The sequence below is a fragment of the Ailuropoda melanoleuca genome, chromosome 1 (assembly GCF_002007445.2).
Source record: "Ailuropoda melanoleuca isolate Jingjing chromosome 1, ASM200744v2, whole genome shotgun sequence".
Classification (NCBI taxonomy): Eukaryota; Metazoa; Chordata; class Mammalia; order Carnivora; family Ursidae; genus Ailuropoda; species Ailuropoda melanoleuca.
In genome coordinates this window covers 207456304-207476790 of record NC_048218.1, presented here as the reverse complement: position 1 = coordinate 207476790, position 20487 = coordinate 207456304, and the positions used below count along the sequence as shown (strand labels likewise).

Here is a 20487-nt window from a genome sequence, read left to right as displayed (position 1 = left end):
TCCCCCCCCCCCCCGCCCCAATGCTCAGTTGTTACTGTATTTTTTTAAAAAAAAGTATTTATTTATTTAGGGACTGTGGAAGTGGGGGGAGGGGCAGAGAGAGAGAATCCCAAAGCAGACTCTGTGCCAAGTGTGGAGCCCAACACAGGTCTTGATCCCCATGACCCTGAGATCACGACCTGAGCTAAAATTAAGAGTTGGACGCTTAACTGACTGAGCCACCCAGGTGCCCCAATTGTTACCATATCTTGAATAATAATAATTATAAAATTTTTGTGAAAATTTATTTTCTCTCTTGGTAGATAAGTACTCACATAATAGCCTTTATTTTGCCTCTTGTCCCACAAAGATGTCCCTAAAATATTTACTGTCTGGCCCTTTTTAGAAAAAGTTTGCTGATCCCTGAGCTACACTATTAGAATAAGGGAAAACTGGGGGCGGGGGGGAAGTTTGTCTTTACAAAGACTTGAAAACCAGCTTCAAATCAGCTCATCTGCAGATTGAATTAAAGTCTTCTCTAGCCTAAGTGTTGGTTTGAAGAAAAAAAAATCCTTCTGGTTGAAAATAGCATCATTTAGTGTCTCCAGGTATCTCTACAGTTAAAAAAAAAAAATTCAACAAGTAGTCAAATTGCTAGGTATATTATAAGACCAAAACTGAAAGCCAAGAGAAGAACAAATAATAGGAAAATGTCCTTGAGTTATTTTTTTTTGTCCTTTGCATTTCCACATAAAATTATAAAATTTTGAAAAGATAACACAGGAGAATATGTTTACAAAGTAAGTCTTAAGATACAGAAAGCACTTGCTATAAAGCAACAAGTATGGCCAACGAAAGGAATTATTTCTAGAATATATAAAATACCTCTAGTAAGAAAAACAAAGGCAACCCAATAGAGAAATGGGCAGAGGATTTAATAGGCTGTTTCCAAAGGCATAATCCAAATGTCCAGTAAGCATATGAAAAGGTGTACAATCCCATTCATAATCATGAAATGCATATTGAAACTGCCCTGAGATAGCCTTACATTCCTTTCATATCAGCCAAAATGAAGTCTGAGTGTAGTCAGCGTTGGCCTGGATTCAGATCGGAGCTCTTATGCTCTACTGGTGAGGGAGAGTGAAAACTGCAACAGTCATTTGGGAAAACGGAGTATAACAGCTAGTAAAGCTGAAGAGACAAGAGTTTCACTCCTACATATACACATTTATGACATAAGGTTCTCAAACTTATTGGTCTCAGCATACGTTTGAACTCTTATTTTGAAGCATTGATGTCTAGTTTTGTAGAAGACAGCTGAATTCTCATATCTGCTTCTGCGTTCCGTGTTGAAATACGCAGTTTTGGTTGAAATATATGAAGAAAACCCAGCCACAAAACGTTATGTAGTAGGAAAAGGTAAACTTATTTTAATAGCCACTTTAGATAATTATAAATATTTTTGATTAATATTGCACAAAAACTTGACAGGTAGTTAGATTCTTCAAGGTTTGGTCCATTGTGGAATCTGAAGCCTTATCAATGAGCATTTCTTTACTCTTTAAGGCTATAATCCATTATCTTGCAGTTTCAGTGGTTCTTTTACTCATGTATGATTTCATAACATTATTACTTGGTATTTTGGAAAATATTGGTTCATTGAATGATCCAGATATTCTAAATACTGACACATATTAATAAATAACAAAATTCTCATTTGTTATTATAATCCTGATCTCATCAGGGAAGTCTTAAGTATTGGGAAGCAGTCACTGTGGTAGATACATGTTTGTTAAATGTTGTCATTGGCCATAAGTGGTCTCAGTTGTTTTCCTTGGAGTGATAGGCTCACTGTATTCATTTTTGAAGAAATAGTTTTGAAATAAGTCTGAATAGTCATTGTCTGTCAGTTTTTCTTCCAGGTATAAAAACTGTGTTTCATAAAAAAGCTATTTCAGCTTACCAGTCAAATGACCACAGAAGTGCCTTGCTTCCAGAAAGCCTTCATACTTTGGTACAGCACAGTTACTTGATGCTTTCCCATTTTGTCACACAAATATTTAAAGGATGTGTACTTATGGATTGAGATTTTGAGATTTAATAATTGTGCTGCTTCATCAGCGATATTCTTAAATGCAGCTAGTGTTATTTATGTTTACTGCAGTTGCAGAGCGAGTTGAGAATGTAACGGCTGCTAGTACGGTTTGGTGCCACTGCCTTGGCTACTGAAAAAGGCACGAGCAATTTTACCCACCATTGCTTTTGCATCACATGCAAATATCAGCACAGTGAAAATGGTAAATCATGCCTTATTATGAACATAGCTTTGGCCTCACAGATCCTTGAAAAGGTCTCAGGGATATATATACCTCACAGGTCTGTGGACCACTCTTTGAGAACTCCTCCAAAGAAAAATATCTGCACGTGTGTCAGGGTACGTGTATGAGAATGTATAGGGTATATTTAGAAAACATTTTTAATGATTGCTGCAAACTGGAAGCAGTCTAAATTTCTTGGTAATTAGATTAGGATATATGCATCCACAGGAATACGATCTAGCAATGAAAATGATCTATAGCTACAAAAGTCAAATGGTTGAATTCCACAAACGTACACTGAGTTGAAGCTAAGTCACAAAAAAATCCTCTAGTATGTTTATATTTAAGTGTAGTTCAAAACAAGCAAACCTAAATTATTTTGTTTGGAGATATATATGTAGTTAGTAAGACATCCAAAGAAAAGCAAAAGATTAATTACTACAAAACCCATAATAGTGTGTACCTATGAGGAGGGGTTTGGAATAATCATATGAATGGAATAATCATATGAATATGCTAACATATATGACTTCACATATATGCTCACATTTATTCTTATTTGTATTGAAATGGTTTTTATTATTATGGTATGACAACTTATTTTTGATGAAGTCCTTTATAGTATTGTGTTAAAAAGTCTGTATATTATTTAATACCCTTTCCCTTTTATCTGAAGCAGATTTTATCTGAAACTGCTTTTGAGGGGCAAGCCAAAGGGGCAGCACCACTGTGTTATTCCCAGGTGTGTGGAAGTTCCAGTTCCATAATCAACCTCCATTGATTGTTGGAGAGGAGCCTCTAGTGGCTGTTGCACAAGAGTGAAAGTTTAGACTCTCCTCTGTGCTTTGCTGATACCAGCCTGGCTTACAAGTTTACTGCTTATCAGATGGTCTCCGGTGACACTACAGTGGGAGTGGAGGGGGGCATGTTAGCTCTGCGCAGTGGTTTAAGTTCTGATTGTCCAGTAGGTGTCCCCTGCCACCACCCCTGTGAGGAGGGACAGGGTTAGGGACACCTTGTGATCACTGTGTGGATGTTCAGCTCCAGGCTTCCCACTTTCTCTCCACCGACACGGTGGAGGAAGGAGGCCTTATTTCTGTGCAGTGGGTGTGAATGTCCTGGCTCTCAATCTAGCCATCTGTGATGTCACCCTATCTGGTGGGGAGAAGGGGTGTCTGGGTCTGGGTTCTCTTTGGCCTTTGCTGGGGATTGTGGGATTTGCCTTCAAGAGGTTGGTTATCATCTAACAAACTGTTAGATGATGTTAGATGTTCTGTCTTGCTAGCCTGCCACTTTCCCACTCTTTTGGTTAGAGACAGCAGGCGTTTCTTGGGCTCTCTTTGTTGTGTCCCTGTTAGTGTTTCTGGATTGTTGGCTTCTTTAGCACCTGTTCTGTATACGAATCAGAAAGCAAACCTAGGGAATTTATGCTTTTTTGATCTTCAGTGCCTCAGTCTCTAGTTGGTCTGCCACTTCTCTCTACCTTTTAATGTTTTCTTGTGTTTGTCTTATGTGTTGTGTTCAAGGTTTATAGCTATACTGAGTTAAAACGTAGGGAAGTGTACGTCTCTCCTCCGTTGTGTCTGGAGGTAGAAGCCTGCATTCAGTTTTGAAGACTTTCCCCCCCAATTATATAGTTCTAGGTTGATTCGTTTTTCTTTTCTTTTTTTTCTTCTTTCTTCTTCTTCTTTTTTTTTTAAACGATTTTATTTACTTAGAGAAAGAGAGCGTGAACAGGGTGAGGGGCAGAGGGAGAAGCAGGCTCCCCACTGAGCAGGGAGCCCCATATGGGGCTCCATTCTGGGACTCCAGGATCATGACCTGAGCTGAAGGCGGACGCTTAACTGACTGAGCCACCCAGGTGCCCCTTGATGTGTGTTTCTTTGAGTATTTAAAAGAGGTTCTTGCATTGTTTCCTGTCTTCCATCCTTTTCGATGAGAAGTCAATTGACGTGTCATTAGTATCATTATTCCTATGTGTATAATGTTTTGATTATTCTCTGGGTGCTTTCAGGATTTTCTTTTTATCTTTGGTTTTCAGCAGTCTGACTATGATGTGCCTAGGTGTGATTTTCTTTGTATTCTTCCTGCTTGGGGTTTGCAGAGCTTCCTAAAACTGTAAGTTGATTTTTTTCACCAAGTTTGTAAAAAGTTTGACCTTTATTTCTTATTCTTTTTCTGTCCCATAATTTCTCTCCTCTGCAACTCCAATTACATGTATGTTAATATATTTGATACTGTCCCACAGGTTACTGAGGCTCTTTTAATTTCTTTTTTAATAATTTTAGTTTCTCAGGATGGATAAATGATTCATTTATTTTCAACGTCACTGACCATTTTTTCTGTCCTATCCAATCTCGTCAAACCTGTCCATTGATATTGTTATTTAAATTATTTTAATTCAGGTTTGCAGAATTTCCATTAGGTTTTCACTTCGCAAGTTTTTTTTTTTTTAAAGATTTTATTTATTTTTTCGACAGACAGAGGCAGCCAGTGAGAGAGGGAACACAAGCAGGGGGAGTGGGAGAGGAAGAAGCAGGCTCACAGCGGAGGAGCCTGATGTGGGGGCTCGATCCCATAACGCCGGGATCACGCCCTGAGCCAAAGGCAGACGCTCAACCGCTGTGCCACCCAGGCGCCCCTCACTTTGCAATTTTTAGGTCTCTTTTATTATGGTATTCTTTGTTGTGACCAGTTTTTTCTGTATGTTTCTAATAATTGCTTTAAAGTCTTTGTACATCTTGTCATTTTTTTATTTGAATTTTTTATAATTTTTATTATGTCAGTCACCATACAGTGTATCCTTAGTTTTTGATGTAGTGTTCCATGATTAATTATTTGAATTTTTTTTCTTCCTTATGGGTCCCATTTTCTTGTTTTTGGGTTTTCACATGTCTAGGAATTTTTATTGTACACTGCACATTTTTAGGTGATAGGTTACAGATTCTGGACTCTGTTACCTTTATCTGTTCAATGGCAAATTTTGTTCTGGAGGCTTTTACGATGGCTGGACTTAGACTCCAGTCTACATCATCCCAGCCATCGGCATCATCTGCTGGGTTCCTTTAGCAGTTCAGGTGTTGCTTTCCTTGAGCTGCTCAGAGTCCTTCTGTGGAGGTACATATTAGGGGTATGAGGAAAATTTGAGAGTTTATTCTAATCTGGGGTCCCCCTTCTCTGTAGCTCCCTCTTTTCATGGTTTCCCTCAGTTTCCAATCTCCCTAGCCCTGAGAACTTCATCTGTTTTCCCACATCAGTACGACTGAAGCTTGTGTGAGGTCTGGTTCCAGTCTCCCCTTTTCCATGCACATGAGATGTCCTTAGCTAAACATTTGTTTCAACATAAATCTTAGCCAGTGATGTCTTCTTCCAAGCATCAAATGTCCTTCCTTTCCATCTTGCTTTTGGTTATTGACAAGTGACTTGCAGTAGTTAGGCTTTATATTTTATTCAGATTTTACAAATTTTATTTTTAAAATAGTTACTCTGATACTAGCCTGTCTGCCATTCATTACCCAATAAATAAATTCGGAGGTTTTTTTCTGCATGAGAGTTGTTCTTTTAAGGTTTATTTTATATACAAGATAAGTCAGTCCTTCTAAAGAAAAGTACAGTTGAATATGTTTTGAGAAGTATGTACAGTCATGTATATAACTATCATCATAATCAAGATACAGAGTATTTCCTTCATCCCAGAATGTTCTCTCATGACCCTTTATGTTCTGTCCCCTCCTGCCACTTTAGTTCCTGGCAGTCACTGATCTGTTCCTCTTCCTGTAGTTTTGCCTTTTCTAGATCGATACATAAATGCAATCGTAGGGTATGAAATCTTTTCTGTCTGGCTTTTGTAGTTAGCATAGTGGTTTTGAGATTCATCCATTCACCAGCTGAAAGATTTCTTCCTCTGTGTGGCTATTATTTATAAAACTGCTGTGAACATTTATGCAACATGATATATCTTTTCATGTTTCTTGTGGAAATAATTAGAACTGAAATTGCTGATTCTTGGTAAGTATGTGTCTAACTTTGGAAGACAGTTTGACAGTTACTTCAAAAGGATCTTATGCTTTTCCATTTCTACCAGTAAGATGTGAGAGAGTTCCATTTGCTCTCCATTTTTCTAGGACTGGTTATTGTCAGTGTTTCTAAATTTCATCTATTCTGGTTGGTGTTTAATGATATTTCATTGTGGGCTTGATTTTGTATTTCCTGATGAGTAGTGAAATTGAACATCTTTATGTACTTACTTGGCATTTTATACCTTTGAATTGCCTGCCCAAATCTTTCACATCTACCCCCCTTTTTCCAATTATTTGTCTTCTCATTACTATTGAGTTAAGAGAGTTTTTTTTTTTTATGTATTCTGCAAAGGAATCATTTATTAGAGATGTATTTTGTAAGTATTTTTGCCTACTTTGCATCTTGCTTTCATTTTTTTAGTGCTTTTTGAAGAACAGATGGTTTAATTTTGATGAAGTATGTCATTTGTCAATTTTCAAATGTTTTAAGGATTGTGCTTGGTATGCCTTATATAAAAATATTGTTGCATATTCCAAGGTTACTGTAAGGTTATTTATTCATTTTATAGTTAAATTACGTGTATGGTGTGAGAATACAAGACATAAGGTTCAAGGTTCTTTGTTTTCCACGTGGATATTCAGTTGTTCCAGCATCATTCTAAAAGACTGTTGTTCCCCTGAATTATCTTGACTCCTGGTCAAAAATAAATCACATAAAGAAAAGATATTTTTTTAAATCATGAGTTCATGTTGATATTTTTTAATTTAATTCAGTTCTTTATATCTTTAAAAATTTGTATTCCCCTATCCAGTCTGTAATTGTATCTTTTCTTTTAAGATAGTTAATTTTTCTTCTAACTGAAAAAGTTACTAAAAGAAAAGGAAAATTATTGTTTATTTTGTGCATCAATTTAAAAGAAATCCAAATGGGGTACCTGGCTGGCTCAGTTGGAGCAGCATGTGACTCTTGACCTCAGGGTCATGGGTTGGGTGTAGAGATTTCTAAAAATAAATAAAAAATAAAAGAAATCCAAATAAACACCCAAAGCTAGAAGATCAATAATGAGATTTAATATTGTCATTGCTTTTTGCCATTATCCTTTGAGCCCATGAGTGGCATCCAACATATTTGAGTTATTTGCTGTGATTATATAAATACTCTTGGTATATAATTCAGCTGCTACAAGCATTTTAGTTTGTGTTAATATTTTTACTGATATTTCTTATGTGATAAGCCAGCGTGCTTACTTTCTGAGTAGCATTTTGTCAATGGACAGTAATGGAAGTCTGCTCTATCACTTCTTTGTGAACAGGTGGGAAACACAGTTTGGTCTTCAAAGTCAGGTACGAGAGTTTTATTCATCCAGAGTCTGGTTCACCTGTATTGACTGTGTGTGGATATATTTACTGGATTTTGGAAATATAACTTCTGTTTGGATGACCTATTCTGTTAGTGTACTGTTTGTAAGAATAGACATCGTACCTATTATATGTGTACATTTCCATGAACACCCCTAAATAAGATCAATGTGCATAAACTGAGATCAATTCAAGAAGCTGATACTAGCACTCCCGGAATTCTGTTCCTTTTGGTCACTACTTTTAACTGCCTAGAGGCCAGCATTATCATCACTACTAACATCATCACTACTAACATCATAAATTAGTTTTGTCTGTTTTTGTACTTTATATAATTGGACTCATACACTAAGTACTGTTTTCTTTTTCACATACCATTATGTTGGTGAGATTCACCAAATGGCTAATTGTAATTGTCATTCATTTATAGGTAGTAGTATTCTGTTATCCGAATACTATAATTTATCCATTTTACTGTTGGGCATTGGGGCTTTTCAATTTGAAAATATTATGAATTGTGTTTTATGAACATTCTAATATATTTCTTTTGGTAGTCAGTGAGGATTAATGTTTTATGGAATTCAAATCCCAAAGTGGCTACCTTCTTTCCTTATAACCTAAGTGAGAGTGTGAATATAAGTGGGATAAACTATTCAGTGTGTTAATGGAATTTGCATTAATTACCCATATCTAACTAATTGTGAATTCCTCCAGTTCATTTCCTCTTTCCCTTCCTGGCTTTGTAAGGGTGGGCAAGGAATTTAATCTCTCTGTGCCTCATTTGTAAAATGAGCGGTAATGGTATCCACTTAAAATGGTGTTGTTAGACTTGAATAAGGTCATTCTTGTAAAGTGGTTGGCCTGGTTACTGGGAAATCATGTTCACTAACTTCTGCATATTAAATATGTTTTATTGGCCCGCTTTATGTCTTCCCTAAATTATGTGCTTCTATAAAGTGTCATTGTTTATATTTAAGTTGTACTCATTTTTATAATTTATAAGCTTTACTTTTATATATTCAGGATAATAGACATTTGTAATTCAAGTTGCAGATTTCTTTTGTCATTTGATTTTCTCTGAGATATGTATGGTTTTTCACCATATAAAAGTTTAAAAGTTTTACATAGATTTATTCATGTTTTTATTTATGGTTATGTTAAAGATTTTAGCTATTATGGTTATTTCTTTAGGGTTTCTGATTTATGTATGTTGTTATCAACTAGAGAATTTACTATTTCCTTGACCCAGTTAGAAAGAGGGCACATTTGTGTACTCAGAACGCTTGGCTCAGAAATGCTTATCGTAGGTTTCTCTTAGGTTTTGCTGCTTCGTTACTAGGATGGAGTTTAAAATATTTACCCTATTTACTTAATAGTTTTGGGTAAAGAAGACACTGTATATTGTAAGTATAATAGAAAATTTTTCTTAAAAATATAGTGATTTGGCAGAAACCAAACAACTATGCGAAATGTGCTAAATGTGAGATATTGGTATATAATAAATTACCATAAATTTAATGGCTTAAAACAGCCCCCATTTATGAGATCATATTTCTCTAGGTCAGAGGTTTGGGTAGGCTCAACTGTGCTCTTTGTTTAGGGTCTTAAAGCTGTCTACCAGCCTGGGTGCTTATCCAAAGACCTGGGGAAGAATCCTCTTCTAAGCTCATTTCGCTGAACGCAGAATTCTATTCTGTGCAGTTGTAATACTGAGGTCACCATTTCTTTATTGGCAATTGGCTAATTGGCCAACCTTGCTTGAGGTTGCTGGCAGCTCCTAGAGGCCACTCCTGGATCTTGCATGTGACTCCTTTTCTCTTCAAAGATGGCAGTGATGTTTTGAATCCTTCCCTTGCTTTGAATTTCTCTGACTTTCCTTTCTTCTACCAGCTGGAGAAAACTTTCTGCTTTTAAAGGAATTGTGTAATTTGAATAAACCAATCTTTCCTTTGATTAATTCAGCATCAGTTGAATAGCAGCCTTAATCACATCTGCAAAAATCCATTTGCCATGTCATATAGTATAATCTCTGGCATGATATTCCATCATATACATATATATATATTTTTTTACAAGTCTCTAGATTAGAGGTGGGACATGTGGGGGGGGGTAAGAGTGGGGAGTGCAGGCATTTTAGGAGTCTACCTAACACAGTGCCATCTTGAGGAGGTTGGACCTGATCAGGAGGTATCAAGGACTTCCTTATAAAGACCATTGTGATAGCAGCGAGGAAGATGGGTCAGAAAGGGAAGATACTGGTGGGAGAAAAACCTCATTCATAGCAGTGTCCATTTTGATTTTGTAATGTTATTATTTATTTTTTTTTAAGCAAATGTTCCAGTCAGAAATGTATGTTTGTTATTGTACAAACCAGAATAATTAACTGGGCCAGCATAGCAACAACAAATCACTCACCAGGATACTCATGACTTTAAGCCAATTTATATATAAAATGTTTTGGTAGATTGATTTTTATTTCAGTCAGTTCTATTTTAAGCATATTTTTTCTAAAGCAAACACTAATTCTTTGGTTAGAGACTTTAACACCTGAATCTCATGAATAACCTCTTCCTAAACACAATATTAGGGTGGGTTGACTTCTGAGATATGTAATCTCATGCAGTAGATGTTGGTTCTTACTTGCTTCAGTTTTTAAATCTAGCTTTATTATTTTTATCCTTTGGTCTTGAGTTTTGCATTTTTCAAGCTGTATTTTTTTCATGACCAAATTTCCCACATCTCAAAGATTTTGACATGTTTCTTATTCAATCATTTCAAAAATAATATATGTTTTTTTCTTTTGATTCAAAGAAATCTGTAGATAGAAGGGAATTTAAAATTTTTCTAGTGGATAGATTTTGAGTTTCTGTTGTAAATTCATAATTATTAATGTCTTAGGTTTAGGAAATACCTGCTTTTTAAAATATGGCCTAGGAAATACTTGATTTTTTGAATTTGTGGACTTTTTTATGGTCATATATATAGTGAATTAAAAATAATTCTAAAAAATAAAAATAAACTACATTTGAATAGAGTATATATTCTCTGGTTTTGGATCATGGAGATCTGTGTATGTGTAAGTTTGAATTGAACTTGATCATTGTTATTAAATTCTTTATTTCATATCTATTTATATCTTGATTTCTGAGAGCTGTATTAAAGTCTGATGTATTCATGTACATATTTCTACTCAGTTTTACTTTTATATGTCAAGGAAATTCATAGTAGGTATGTAAACTCTAATGACTGTGTCTTGTTCTGTTGGAATTTTTAACATAAGACTTATTTTAATGTGAACTTTATCTTTGTCCTGTTCATTACTTTTTGGTTTGGATCCAATTTTCTTTGCTATAGCTGCTTTCTTTTTGATAGCATTTGTTTGTGCTTTTCCCTCCAGCTCTTATTTTTAAATTTGCTGTGTCACTGTGCCTCATGCACATGTGTGTACATATATACACACACATACATACATGCACACACATATACCTAAATAAAATGTGTGTGTGTAAAAATGTGTGTGTATATATATAGTGTGTATGTGCATGCATATGCACATGTATAAAGTATATTTTGCACATTTTGAAAGTTACTTTTTTTTTTTCAAAGATTTTATTTATTTATTTGACAGAGATAGAGACAGCCAGTGAGAGAGGGAACACAAGGAGGGGGAGTGGGAGAGGGAGAAGCAGGCTTGCAGCAGAGGAGCCTGATGTGGGGCTCGATCCCAGAGCACCAGAATCACACCCTGAGCTGAAGGCAGACGCTTAACCGCTGTGCCACCCAGGCGCCCCAAAAGTTGCTGTTTTTTAATAGGGAATTTAACCTGTGTATGTTTATTATCCATGGACTTGAATGTAAACTTAGCAGATATTAAAATTTTAGTTTCAAATAATTCTTTGTTGACCTTGGAAAATATAGCGCTTTTTTTGTTTTTTGCATTGAATATTGCTAATGAGAAGTAATGACTGATTCTCCTTTCTTTGTAGCTGGCCTGTTTTCTCTTTCGCAGACTACTGGAGTTTTTCCTTTTGTTACCTTAAAATTTTGCCAGTGTTTCTAGGTGTGAGACATTTTAATCTGAAGTGGGTATTTTCCGATTAGGGAGGCAATGTGGCAGATATTAAGAGTAGGTGCTTTTGTTGTGATACAGAGATCAGTGAACAGGGAGAAGGACTCTGCTGCCTCCCCCACCTGTTCAATGAAATTATGCTTAGTACATGTTAGCTCTTATTATTAGATATTTTCATGATTTTTTTAAGAGTAATTTCTCTGATTATAATCCTTCTATTTTCTCTCCTCTTGGTACTCTTGCTAAGGAGACACTGAATTTTGTGGATGAGTTTACTATGTCATTTTACTTCTTTTTCTTACTTTGTCCTTATTCTTTATTCTGCATTCTGGGAGAATCCCAGCTGACTGATAAGAAAAGTCTGGGAAAGGTTAAAAAGTTTGGTATATGGGAAACCTATAATAATATTTGATATTTCTAAGAGCACTTAGCCCATTGCCATAGTTGATACAGAATAGATACTTCACAATTAGTTGAATGAACTTTGGAATATCCTCAAACTTATTGTTAGATAAGTTTCATAACACATCTTTAACCTTAATCTCTGAAATTGTGTTGATTCTGCTTTGTTTTGTATTGCAGATTTATTTTGAGAGAACCTTCCTTATTTCAGTCTAGTGAAATAAAAGTCTTAGAAGTTCCTCAAACTTAGTCTTAATAGTTGGACACGAACTCAAGAGTTTTTTCTTGGATGTGCTCTTGGACAATTGTCAAAAGATATTGTAACACTTTTCTTTTTTCTCTACCTCTCCTCTTTCTTTTTTTAATGATTAAAAAAGGTAGAAAAAAATAAAATGCTATTTAGGAGCTTTAAATACTGATTCAAATAAATTGTTTATTTGATAAACCATTTAAGAGCTATTTACCTCCCTCTCCCCAAATGTTAATTAGCTTTGTAATTGTTACTTAGTTTATAATTTGTTTCATTCCTAATATGTGTTGTAGAAGAATGCTGATGTTAGAGAAGTTCCCTGTGGAAATTTATTCTTTCATAATTTCTACAATTTACAAATGCTTTTATTTGGTTCAGAAAGATGTACTCTAGCATATATATAAAGTATACATTTTCTTTCAATGCCAAATGTCTTTCATTAGCTATGTAATTATAACAGATGGGCTTGAAACGTTCACTTAAATGCAGTTAGTATTTTATTTCCCTTCCTTTATTCCCTGTATCTTTATGTGTTATTGTAAATTAGTATGTTGGATACATTCCAGGACTTCTCATGGTAGTTTAGCTAATGTCACGTAATATTTTCCACTGCAAATGTGATTAAGAGAATATGTTGATGTTTCTAAAATGATACAGACATTGGGAAAAGGATCAATTTAAATTATTTTGTTTCCTTATTATGCACTTAAATAAAAGTCATTATATTTTATTTGCCAAAATTATTTTTAGTGCAAAAGGCTTCTGTACAACTTGCCGTATGCTAAAAAATAATGGAGATTCTAGATTTTAGCAGTTTAGCTGGAATTATTTTGTTATGTTAATAAGTTAATATAAAAACTTTTTAGCAATCAGTTGGACATATAAATGCACTTTCCTCCTTCAGCATTTTCTTGGTGTTTCCGGCATGACTCAAGGATACTCAGACTACTGAGATGTTACACATGTTGTTAATTCTGGGTTGTTTTAATATGCTAAACATATTTAGAGACCCTGAGAGGTCATAACATAAAAATAAATTCAGAAAAAGCTGGTTATTACACTTTATTAAGGGAAATAGGCTTTCGTTCTTTTGTCTTTTTAATGATGTAGCACCCATAACTACAAAACGAGAACTGAAATGTTTATTAGTTTCTGAACTTGTGGACGTTGTAGACAACAAAAACGCCACAGATATAACTGTGTTTATGAGTCAGCTAGAAGCTACAGTGGTCTGTTGACAGTGCTCAAAACGTGTAGAGGACTCGTCAAGAAATACGAAACTTTCTTAGATTGGTTACAAGGAAGAATTTGATGGCACCTTATATAAAATGCTGGAACGAATTATAATTTAAAAACTGTTGTATTCTCTGGTAGACTAGGAGAATACAGAATAAGTATGTTAGCATGTGAAGATCTCTTGGGGCGCCTGGGTGGCTCAGTTGGTTAAGCATCTGTCTTCAGCTCAGGTCATAATCTCAGGGTCCTGGGATTGAGCCCCGCATTGGGTTTCCTGCTCAGCGGGGAGTCTGCTTCTCCTTCTCCCCCTGCTTCTGCCTCTCCATGCCCCCTCCCCCGTGCTCTCTCTTTCTCTTCTAATAAATTAATAAAATCTAAAAAAAAAAAAAAAAAAGAAAGATCTTCTTAGTAATGTTAGCAACTTTCTCTCTTTCAGGATGGCCAGTTTTACCACAAATTGTCCTGTTTGGCTTCTGTTGTTTCAGTTTTGTTATTCATGAACCACACTTAACAATGAGATTACCCACAGTGAAATCCATTTAGTACATATAAATATGAACACCTGTTTAGTAGGGCTTTCAGTGTCAAGTAGCATTCATAGTGCTACAGATACAAAGATAGCAAAATATGTGCCTCTCCCTCAAGGATCCAGGACTAGGATGAAAAAACAAGTAAATAATTCTCTTGCAGTAGCATGAATGCTAAAACAGAAGCCTGTACAGGATAGACAGCTAGGCATCTGCAGAAGAGAGATTTTATACTGTACAATGCAGGCTACCCAGCAAAAGACCCACAAAGAATGTGATTCGCAGAATGACCTTGGGAAGATGAGGGAGAGTTTATTAATCATTCTTAGGGAAAGCTGAGTAAGTACATGTTGCATTGTAGGTAATTTATACTGACTTCTTACACCTTTAGTTGCCCTGCACTTCCCTATGTTTCTGTTGGGGCTTCCTTCTCTTCTTTTACCACTAGCAAGAGAATAGAGGCACGTTGAAATAGGGAAAGGAGATACTCAGATGATTCAATTTTTCTTCCCATTCCCAGTTTTTATTAAGAAACTTGAAACTAACTGCTACAGGGAGTGTGTAGATTTGTAGGTGTACCTTTAATCCCATGATTGTCCCTTATTAACTTATTCTATGATTGTGGTTTATTTCACACTGATTTTTAGGTAGGGTGCAAATAGTAAGAGGTTTTGTAAACAGTATAGATTCGTTTTATTAGTTTGTTGGTGGGATTTAAAATGTGTTGAAATAACCCACAACTAGACACTTGCCCCTTCAACCATATTACTAATTTAAAAAAATTTTAGCTGTTTTTGACAAAAGTCAGTAGAAAAAAGTGAAATGCTCACTTTCGAAACTTGAATGGATGAACCTGTATTATACCAAGCACTCAGAATGAGTACTTTAGATTTTATCATTTTTAATGGATCCTTTATTTAGTATTACGGAGGTTTAAATTGTTTTACTAGTAATGTATACAAGACTGTTTTTATACTTTCCTAGCCGCACATTTGAATGCTCCTTTTCCAGATTTTATTAAGACATTTCTTTCCCATTTGCCCTCTTCAGCGATGTGCATTTTGTAAGCACCTTGGAGCCACTATCAAATGCTGTGAAGAGAAATGCACCCAGATGTACCATTATCCTTGTGCTGCTGGAGCTGGTACCTTTCAGGACTTTAGGAACTTCTTCCTTCTGTGTCCAGAGCACATTGACCAAGCTCCTGAAAGATGTAAGTTTACTATAGATATACTTTTCAAACATTTATCAGTGTATTTACTTCAAATAACTAATGTTGTAAATTCCTTAAATGTTATTTTGCTTGTATTAAAAAGGTAATATTCGATAGTCTTGATAATCTAAGGGATCTTTGCCAGAGATCCTCGGGGGGATCTGTTATCACCAATATCACTGAAGTTAAATACCAGAGGTATTTCCTCAAAATTTCAAAGACAGTTTGCATGTTTTAAATTCTGTTAAAAAATTTTTTTTGAACCTCTGTAGAAAGAAATACTGAGTATATTTTAATATGTACTGTAGAGCCATTTAACTAGTTAACAGTATCCAGTGTCTCCTACACCAAAAACCACCCAGTTAGAGTATTAGAAGATGATTCACTCAGGTGTTACTTCAGGATGTACATTAATAGGATCAGCAACCACTTTTAAAATTCTTGGTAATTGTATAGCCCTGATAATCATAATAGAAATCTCTGTTAGTGCTTCTTCTTGATTTATGTGTCTTGGTTACCTGTAATCCTCAGTTGTGCTTTTTTCCTTTCTTTTCTAAGCATTATTTTATAATTACGTGAGAATATTTAAATGTTTGAAATTTGTTATGTAGAAAATTATAACTCTTTCCTATCTTAATTGTTAAACAGAGATCTTGCCTTTTTCTTGGTATATGGATTTCCAATGAGCACGTATGCCTTGGGATTTTTCCCCCTAGTAAATTGAATTTCCAGTCTCATTGTGAAATCTCTGTGAAGCTTTATTATTATTTTTTATGTTACCTGTTAGTTACTTTAGTGTTAGCTTTTATCTATGTCTTAGCAATACTAATGGAAGCTTTTTTAAAAAAAATCTTGTCTGGCTCTGTGAAATGTAAATATAGCTGCTTCAGGCTTAAACTTAAATAGTCTCAAATACAGTTAGATTGTATAATCTCAGTACCATAATTTCATCTTCAGTTGAAATTATTTTTGTTTACATGTATAATCATGTTGTCCTTAATCACTATACAGACAGAAAGTATAGGTAGGGCAAACTGAAATGTCAGATTGAATTTAGGCGAATAAGGGATTTAAAGTTTAAAATATGTGTGCGATTACATACTTAAATCTTCGAGAAAAAGAACATTCATGCACAGCAGCTGTTATGGGTGTTTTTTATTTTAAGACCTCATGTAGTGAATTACTTCACACAGGTGAACCAACTGCAATGTTGGTCATCAGGGTTGATTATATTCTGGGTGGTATAGTGCACTTTGCAAATCAAATAAAACAACTGTATGTGTGTTTAAGAATCTGAATTTTATTCAGTGTTTTGTACTTAGTCATATCTCAAACCTCAGTAAACAACATACAAACTATTCTGTAACCGTATTTCTAGTATTAGAGGTTTTGTTAGTTAATAGCCATCCTACTTGCTACTGCAGACTGTGTTCTAATAGGGTATATCTCATTTAATGTTAGAGACCATAATAAATACTGTGTAAAACAATGTAAGGACCGAGGGGAGATGAGCTGCTGGCACTTACCATACATACAATGAGAGGTCTGTGCTGGCACACAGAGCTAAAAGATACCCTGAAATTATTGGCACTGTGCCTTGTTCCAAAATAGATTTATGGAGACGCATAAAAATACATGAATAGTAGGATAAAATAAAACTAAAAATACACGAGGAAATTTGGCCATGGGAAAATAAAGATAGTATAAATATGAACATAATAGTGACGCTGGTATTTTGGTAAATAGATGCATACTTCCTAGACCTAAGCCACAAACTTGGCTCCAGAGCTCTCCAGCAATCAACACAAAGAAGGGAATATGAGCAGTGACCTGATTCATAGTAATGTCAAAAGAACTCACTTGATACTGAGACTATATATACATTATACACTGTAGCAAAACATATCCCACAGGGCAACTTCTAATAACAGTCCTCAAAATAAGCCAGTGGTATGAAACCAAAGTCCAATTGAGTAAATTTTATTCCTCAAGGATCTTAACCAGTGCAGTCTGTATACACTAAGGATATAGAGAATATAGTAGGTAGAATGTGTTATAGTAATTTACAAGATTATGCAACGGTCTTCATAAAATCTTTCATAAATATTTTTAGCTTTCCTAATTGTGTGTCATAGCACAAGGTGCTTAATATTTTTTAAAAATGGGGCTTAAACACCAGTGTTACTATGAGGTTTAAATAACAGTTAATGGAAACCATGTAGCATTTTACTTTGTATAAATGAATTGCTTTACAAAATGGTAGCTATTCCAGCTCTTACCCAAGACCCAAATTATATGTATAAATTGAGTGTAATACTTTATGCTGCTGGCTAAGTGTAGAGCAATATGCTTGATAGTTAGCTGAGTTAGGAGTTGGACTGACATCTTCTTATGAAAGTTGAATAGGAAAAAAAAAAAAAAGGACCTCATTAGAAAGAAATACCAGCAAAAAGAGAACCCATGAGCAAGGCCAAGATTTTCATCAGAAAATAGTTTTAGGGTGCTTTGTCATAGATAAATGCTGGTCCTGGCTTCATCATTATTTTCATGATGATGAAAGCGTACACTAACCTTGTCTAGGAATTTTACACTAAATACCATCTCGGAGACATAGCCAGATACACTTAGTAGTATTTTGCCTCTCAGGGAAAGCTAAATGGTAAGGAGCCAACCATGCGAGATCAGAGGAAAGAACATTCCAGCAAGAGTGAACAACTACTGTATAGGTCTTGAGGAATGGGCCTGGCAAGATTGTGGAATGACAGCTAGTCACCAAGGATAGTAGAGACAGCATCAGAGTGAACAAAGACTAGATCACCTAGGTCTTGTGAACAAGGGAAGGGTTTAGATAGTCTTTCTACAGTGAGAAGTTTTTGAAGGGTTCAAACATGGGAGTGCTGTATTTCTTCATTCCCTCCTCTTCCTCAGTGTATTTACTTTCATCACTCAGCTTTAACTTCTCTTAATTTTCTTGGTTGTCTTTGTATCTCTTGATACCAAGTCCTTCTACTTTCCTGTTACCCTAAATTCTGTCAGTCCCTGAACTTTCCTACCTACCTGCCTGCTCTGTGGGCCAGCCTCTCTGGACAACATCCATGATTGACTTTTTCTTGCTAGTGATCTTGTTTAGTCCAGCTCAGTGTCCTGCCAGTAAAGTAAGCCGAGATGATAGGTGCTGTGACGTTGACGGAAGTTACAGTGCTCTGCGGATGGAGTCTGGCAGCAGTTTGACTTTTGTTGCTCTTCACCAGGGTTTATATTCCCCTGCGTAAGCAGTAGTTTCACCTTCCAGCTTGGCCAAGTGTCTCTGACGTGGTTCCTTCTCATTTAGGCCCAGTGTTCTTGCCTTTTCCTCCATCTCTTCTCTTGTCACAGGACATGACCTCGTCCACAGCTGATCCTTCTGTTCCTCCCGCTCTTTTGCTCCTCCGCCATCATTTAGCTTCTTCATTCTATGCCTCTGCTGGCACTTTCCTTCTTTCTTTTGTACATGCTCAGATATTCTTCACCTTATTTGTCCTTCCAGTGGGAGTAAATATCAATTAGTAAAGAGCATGATCTTTGGAGCCAAATTTACCTGTCTTCTCTTAAATTAGCTTCAGCTTTAGTATTTCACTCAATCTCTTCTGCTTTTCAACTGCTTAAAGAAAAATTTCACTTCATTGTTTGATTATTGCTTCAAACTTAATGTCTCTGTGGGGCATATATGTATGTATATGTACATATGCTTATTTCTGACACGACACTTAAGCTATCTAGTAATACCATTTTTTGCATGACCTCCAAAAGGTTGTTTCGGTGTTTCTATACATATCTTCTTCCTGACTGGGGAAATGGTTGGAACCAACCTCATTTCTTGATGCAGTGTTTTTTTTCTGTTGTATTTTTTACATATAAATGTTTTTAGACTGAATGTATCACGTGGATGTTTTTTCTTTGTCTAATTTATTACCAGTGATCCATACTAATCAAACAACATGACGGTATTGCCATTAAGAAATTGGTGCAAACTATCATGGAGGAAGAGTAATCTCTGCCACAGTGATATACACAGTTATCTTACTGTAGAATGGGCTTTGCTCCATAAAACAGTGCCATGCAAAAGAAACATGATTTGAGCAATAGGAGTAATTCAGATCTTTCTAGTAGTCATGTTAAAAATTTTTTAAAACTACAATTAATTTAAAAAATATATATTTAACCTAGTATGTCCAAAATATTAGTATTTCAACATGTAAGCAATAAAATTTTTGAGAGATTTGATGTTATTTTCTTCCTAGTAAGTCTTTAGAATCTGGGGTGCATTTTATATAGTACAGCACATGTCAGTTTGGATAATCACATTTCAGTTACCCAATAGCTGCATGTGACTAGTATGGCGAGTTAAGTGGCAGAAAGTAAACTCCGGAAGGTTTCACAGAAGCATTGAGACAGTGTTCCCTGCAAATTACAATAGAAGGATGAACTGAGTATCTGATATCAGAGCACAGTATTTGCTTCAGTTTCTGTAAGTTTTGGGGATAGGCAAAAATCAGGGATTCGTTTTTAAGTGTACAGAGCTTGAATGAGTAAATACTGACACTGTCTTAGTATTAAAAAAAATTCACCCTATTGTGTCATTTCTTTCAAAAATGAACTAATTTATGACATTTCCATTTTTAAATTTATTTATTTTAAATGCCGATCACTCATTTAAAAGTGATTTAGAAGTTCTTCATTTAAGATATATTTAATAAGTCTTGATTTGTGCCAGGAAATTGAAGATACAAAGTTGAAAAAGACAAGGTGCAGGACTGTGCTTGAGCAGAGTTTTGAAGGCCTCTTTGGAAAGAGCTAGGGCACAGCAAAGGAACACAGTTTCAAACAGTGGGGGAGCAGTGCGTGTGAGCACACAACCAGGGGGAGCAGTGCGTGTGAGCACACAACCAGGGGGAGCAGTGCGTGTGAGCTCACCAGGGGGAGCAGTGTGTGTGAGCACACAACCAGGGGGAGCAGTGCGTGTGAGCACACAACCACGGGGAGCAGTGCGTGTGAGCACACAACCGGGGGGGGCAGTGTGTGTGAGCACACAACCACAGGGAGCACACAACCACTGCACAGCGTGTTGTGTGAATG

General features: G+C 35.7%; 1 protein-coding gene across 1 annotated transcript in view; it reads left to right on the top strand.

Annotated features, from left to right (window-relative positions):
* KMT2C (lysine methyltransferase 2C) overlaps positions 1–20487 on the top strand; it is a 200504-nt gene that overhangs the window by 62003 nt on the left and 118014 nt on the right. The window contains exon 8 of the mRNA XM_034639824.1: positions 15210–15372. Within this exon, the coding sequence (XP_034495715.1) occupies positions 15210–15372 (163 nt within the window). The remainder of the gene's footprint in view (positions 1–15209; positions 15373–20487) is intronic.